At 46.6% G+C, this 5,600-nt stretch overlaps 1 protein-coding gene across 1 annotated transcript; it reads right to left on the bottom strand.

Moving 5' to 3' along the window:
• Positions 1–723: 723 nt before the first annotated feature.
• LOC102702913 (1-aminocyclopropane-1-carboxylate oxidase) lies at positions 724–3,779 on the bottom strand. The gene is made up of 3 exons (XM_006647913.2): positions 3,618–3,779; positions 3,098–3,327; positions 724–1,632 (listed from the first exon to the last, which is right to left on the bottom strand). The coding sequence occupies exons 1-3, from the start codon at positions 3,729–3,731 to the stop codon at positions 999–1,001; spliced, it is 978 nt and encodes a 325-aa protein (XP_006647976.1). The 5' UTR covers positions 3,732–3,779; the 3' UTR covers positions 724–998.
• Positions 3,780–5,600: the final 1,821 nt, after the last annotated feature.

Below are 5,600 nucleotides of genomic sequence, written 5' to 3'. Positions count from 1 at the left end.
GAGATGAGATTTCAAATGCAATGTTCATCATTTTAACAAATCTTGACACAAGATTATGCTGGTCCAGTAATTACACAGAAAAACAACAAATAGCTACACATAATAAAACTCTAATGATGAGAAGATAGTGAGGTCGCTGGGGGTGGGGAAGCTGAGATAGCTCGCAACCCACAAGACAACAAGGACACTAAAAACCAACAATGGTGGGAGAGATTGTAAGGGTGCCGGTGCCATTGCCGTGCTTCTCCTGGAGGCCCCGCTCCCAGTAGCCCTTGAGCCCCGCCGGCATCTGGCCCGACAGTCCGCGCCCACTGCCGTCGCCGTCCCGCGCCCACGCCCGAGCTCGCCGCTGCCCCCACGGCCGAGCCACCCCGCTCGCGCTTGCCGCCGCCGCCGGCGCCCTCGCCTGTTGCCGTCGCCTGCGCCAGCTACCGTCGGTCTCGATGGGGAGGGGAGAGAGGAGGATTTTTTTTATTATTTTCTTATTAGGCTGCATGTGGGCCTCATGAATATTTTTTTTGACCCATGGATTTTTATTATATTTTTTTCTGACTAGGATGCTACTTCAACAAAACTACTCTCCAATATTGGCCAGGGACCTGATTTGAACGGTTTTCATAACTTTAAGGGCTATATTACGATCGAGGGACGATTTTGATAGTTTGTGATAATTTGAGGAACCTAAAATGAACTTATTCTAAAGCTGGGACAACACAATACCAGTAGCACAAGGCCCATATAACTTGGTACCCGCTGAAGCACAGAAAATACGAGTACAGGGCTCATTACACACCTTTCTTACGTCAACATTACACACACTTGAGTACTTGACACGATACTTACACCCAGATTCCGTACACAAACTAGTAGTCTTCTAGCACGTACAAACATTAAACAGGCAAACACGCACCGGCGTGGACACCATCAAGTACACTACCGTACTTAACCCGTATGTCTGGATCATGGCACGTGCGGCTAGGACATACGTCCGATCACTCTCAAGCTGTGGCGATGGGCGCCGCGTGGACGACCTCAGCGGAGGACTTCATGGCCTCGAAGCGGGGCTCCTTGGCCTCGAACTTGTGGCGCACGTACAGGTTCATGTAGTCCTCGAACACGAACCTCGGGTAGGACGCCGCGTCGGCGCGCTCCTCCTCGGCGCCGGCGACGAGCGCGGGCGCCGGGAAGATGACGGCGTCGGCGCCGGGGTTGTAGAAGGAGGCGATGGACATGCGGTTGCCGTCGGGGCGCGTGAGGACGCGGTGCATGACGCTCTTGTACCTGCCGTTGGTGATCACCTCGAGCTGGTCGCCGATGTTGGCGACGATGGCGTGGCGCATGGGCGGCACGTCCACCCACCCCCCGTCCTTGAGCAGCTGGAGGCCGCTCACCTGGTCGTCCTGGAACAGCAGGATGATGCCGCCGGCGTCGGTGTGGGCGCGGAGGCCGTCGACGAGGTCCGGACGCGGGCACGGCGGGTAGCTGCTCACCTTGGTGCCGAACGTTGGGCCGTTCGACCCGGCGAAGGCCTTCTTCAGGTACCCCTTCTCCAGGCCCAGGTTCTCACACAGCAGGTCCAGCACCCTCTCCGACAGCTTCTCTATCTCCGACGCAAACTCCTTCATCACTTGCCTACACAAACGCGACACATGGGCTTCAGTTATGACTCGCGAATATTACCAAGTCAATTGCTTGGGTAAAAGTGATTCCAGTTCTGATCGCTATTGATAGTTACTGCACGTAGTTCTTGCAAAATCTGTTGTGCTCCTAAAAAAATCGAATTTTTTGAATTTTATTTATTAAATATTTTACGAATGTAATTTTACATTTTAAAAATTTACATAACTAACCTCCTGCCGCCCTCTAGGAGGGCGGAATGCCGACGTGGCAAACGGCTAGCCGGTCCAGAGGAACGGCGGACAACGGCACGTCAGGCCAATTTTTCATTTAGCCCCTTTCCGCCCTCTGTAAGGGCGGAAAGGGGCTAAATGCAAAATATCCATGTGCGCCCCGGGAACTTTTTACGATCGAATCATGGTTTGATATATATATCTATAGCATATGTAATTGCTTAATCATAAATATTCTCTTGGCTCAGTGGTCATCGCAAGTCTCTTCTATCTTGGAGACTTGAGGTCAAATCCTCGTAGTAGCATATTTTTCTCTGATTTTTGCTTGGGCATTTTAGTTGGCAAAAATAGAATGAATTATGCTCCAATGAAGATTCGACCTCGGTCTTCGAGGTCTTCTAGATATAAAAGGGAATGATGACCACTTAGCCAAGAGAGTGCTTGTGATTAAACAAATACATATGTTATACATATATGGATTAAAACATGATTTAATTACGAAAAGTTCCCGGGGCAGCATGACTATTTTGCATTTACCCCCTTGCCGCCCTTACAGAGGACGGAAAGGGACTAAATGTAAAAATGTCCGACCTGTTGTTGTCGGCCGTCCCTCCCGGTCAGGTGGCCGTTTGCCACGTCAGCATTCCGCCCTCCTAGAGGGCGGCAGGAGGTTGGTTCTGTGAATTTTTAAAATACAAAATTAAATTTATATAGTATTTAATAAATAAAATTAAAAATTCAAAAAAAATCAAGTCTGACGAACTACCACACTTGGCCTGTTACTATCGCATAGTACAAAGATGTGCCACTGCGTCCGTTCAATAGCAGTCGATGCTGCGGATAAGGCACAGTAGAAAGGTAAGCATCTCCTTTTGGTCGATAATCCTGGTCACCTTTGGCTGCAATAACAGTCAGTACAGAAGTAGACATTTCTATAGTAGAGCGCGTCGTGTCAGGTGTAACTTTGTTGTGGTTATGGTCAGGCCTACACTCTACAGTAGCTAGGCCACAGCGTCAGCCTTTGCTTTCTGGTGTACACCGTAGTACTACTAGACTTCCGATTAAAATACTGGCGATTGTTCAGTAGAGCTGGGAACTCTGAAAGATGCGCTATCCATCCGATTAGCTCGAGCTTTTCTTTCAGAAGGATGAAGATAAATTAACAAAGACTAGGTTGTTTGCTTAAGCAGCTATAAGAGGATCGAGTGTCAACGAACGAACGACGATGGCGCATGCAGGTCGCGTACCTGTAGTGGTCGTCGACGTCGGGGAGGTCGACGAGGTTGGAGACGGGGAGGTGGCGGACGAAGAAGGTGCTCTCCCAGTCGACGTCCTTCACGTCGGCGCCCTTCTCGCCGGCCTCCAGCGTCCGCCGCGCGAACTCCTTGAACTTCTCCTCCCGGCAGTTGGCGTAGTGCGCCTTGGTCACCCGCTCCACCTCGTCCATCAGCTCGTGCGAGATGCCATGGTTCAACATCTGCATGGATGTTCAATTTCGACAGCAAAATTAAGGTTAATGCTAGATCCTGATGATCGAGCGGATTACTTGGGCATCGGCTGAGATGATAAGATTGGATTTTGTGGGTTAGGCCAAGATGGAGAATAAGAACATATTTCCATCTTTTCGGCTGGAAAGAATGTTGTACTTTACGTAGAGGTGATCGAAGAACAAAAAATCAAAACAAATCAACAAAGTGTGCCGCCGTTTAGGAATTAGGATCAGATTAATATCTTCATGCATGCGGTATATGTGCGTGGGCGTGGCACCTCGAAGAAGCCCCAGTTCTCGCAGGCATCGCGGATGATCTCCATGGCCGCACCCCTCTCCTCGGTCTCCAGCTTCTCCATGTTGATCACCGGGAAGGAAGCGCCAGTAGCCATCTCTCTCGCTCTCTGGATCTCTAGCTTAAGCTGAGTGTGTCTGTGTGTGCACTCTGAAGCCGGTGGCGAGTGCTCAATTTATAGGCGCGAGAAGCTAGCACGGAATCACTTCAGTACTTCACTAGACCCCAGGGCGTGGTACGCCGTACGAGTTTACGACACAGTTTAGTAATTTGGTCAAATAAAGTAGTGTGGACGTAAGCAAGCTAGCAGCGCCAGCACCAGCAAAGCTAAGCTAAGCAGATTATCTGATTTGATCACACTGTTGCGCGCCGCAGGTTGAGTTCGTGCGGGTTACCCGACACAGTCACAAAAAGGTTCTCTCCCTCAAGATTTGCGCTTACTAAAATTATGGCTAATCCTTAGTGATGTAGTAGTGCTATAGTATAATACTATAATGATAGTGGTGGTTGCTATTCTGTATACCTAACCTAAGTGATCAACTCTATTAAGTACAGAACTACATATAACAAGAGTTTGTCCCTTACTTTTTTGATTGATGATGACAGAATTTTGGGCATAGTATACCTGGCCCAGGACTGCATCAATTTTGGTTTGCGCAAATGTAGACTTCACATGGCTAGGGTCTAGGGACACATATATTCCTATACTAATATCACGTTCGGTCGTATCATAAGTTAATTAAGACTCTCTCGTTTTTCATATGCACATTTCTCGGACTGCTAAACGGTGTATTTTTGTAAAAAATTTTCTATAGGAAAGTTGTTTTAAAAAATCATATTAATCTATTTTATATTTTATAATTAATAATTAATTAATCATGTATTAATCTATTACTACGTTTTTTTTCAAGGCATAAGTTAACTTATATCCCCTGCCGAACGGGTTCTAATTGGTACCATGAGACACAAGAGATCAATGATCAGTGTAAGGTGTAGAATAATTACTTTTCCGATATCTTAGACGACTCCTTCTTTTCTTATTATTGACTATGAATTATCATGATCATGTGTTTTTCATACTTTTAAATGGCAAATTTTGTAAAAAGACATATAAAAGTGTCTTGTTTGATCTTTCTGAAGTAACCTTTTAATCTTAGTGGGAATATCTGTCAACCGCTTGAAAAAACTGAATCTATTAATCGATTTTGTTAGAGATTATATTAAAATCAAACGTCAACAAAAGAAATCAAAAAGTAGCCTGTGGACATGCAAGCACAACTCTTGAAGCAAATATAATGAACAAAAAAATTGATTGATAGATTAAAAAAATTTTAAACGATTGACAAATAGCAAACCTGATAGTTAAATGATTATTTCTACCCTCAAATGTTTATCACAAAATCAGGCTCCAAATTTGAAAAATTGAGCGTAAAGGACAAGGCCGATGTACTTCCTAACACGCTCTTCTGGATAATTTGACACCAAGTGTACAGTTAATCATTTCTCACACTAATTGAATTGTTTCAGAAAAAAACTCATCTTGAAAAATAATGCGTTTAAACAGATCCCTTTTCAATTAGCACAAGCCCTACATGATACACACTTGCATCCACAGGAACCAATTCCTCTTTTCACTGTTCCTAGAGCTGGACCCCCGGACCCACCCCCAGTCCCAACGATTGGCTGATTGTCCTGTCATCCCTCCCTGTTCAACTTCTGATCATGTCCCTTCTTCCTCATCTCTCCTTTCTCCATCATGGTAGGGGCCGGCCGGGTGAACTCCTATATCCATCGCTCCGATTCTCCACTTGACTTCTCTGGACTCCTCCTCGCTGGTGTGCGTACATGCATGGTGACGGTGCGCACTATAGCGTGGCGAGGACCAATATGTCTCCCGGCCGGTCGTGAGTGCGTTGTGCTTTCCCCTGTCCCGCCGGTTTTGGGGGGTCACCGGAACAAATGTGCC

Source organism: Oryza brachyantha, chromosome 2 (assembly GCF_000231095.2).
Source record: "Oryza brachyantha chromosome 2, ObraRS2, whole genome shotgun sequence".
Taxonomy (NCBI): domain Eukaryota; kingdom Viridiplantae; phylum Streptophyta; class Magnoliopsida; order Poales; family Poaceae; genus Oryza; species Oryza brachyantha.
Note: the sequence above shows the minus strand (reverse complement) of the source record. Positions and strands in the feature narration are given on the sequence as shown.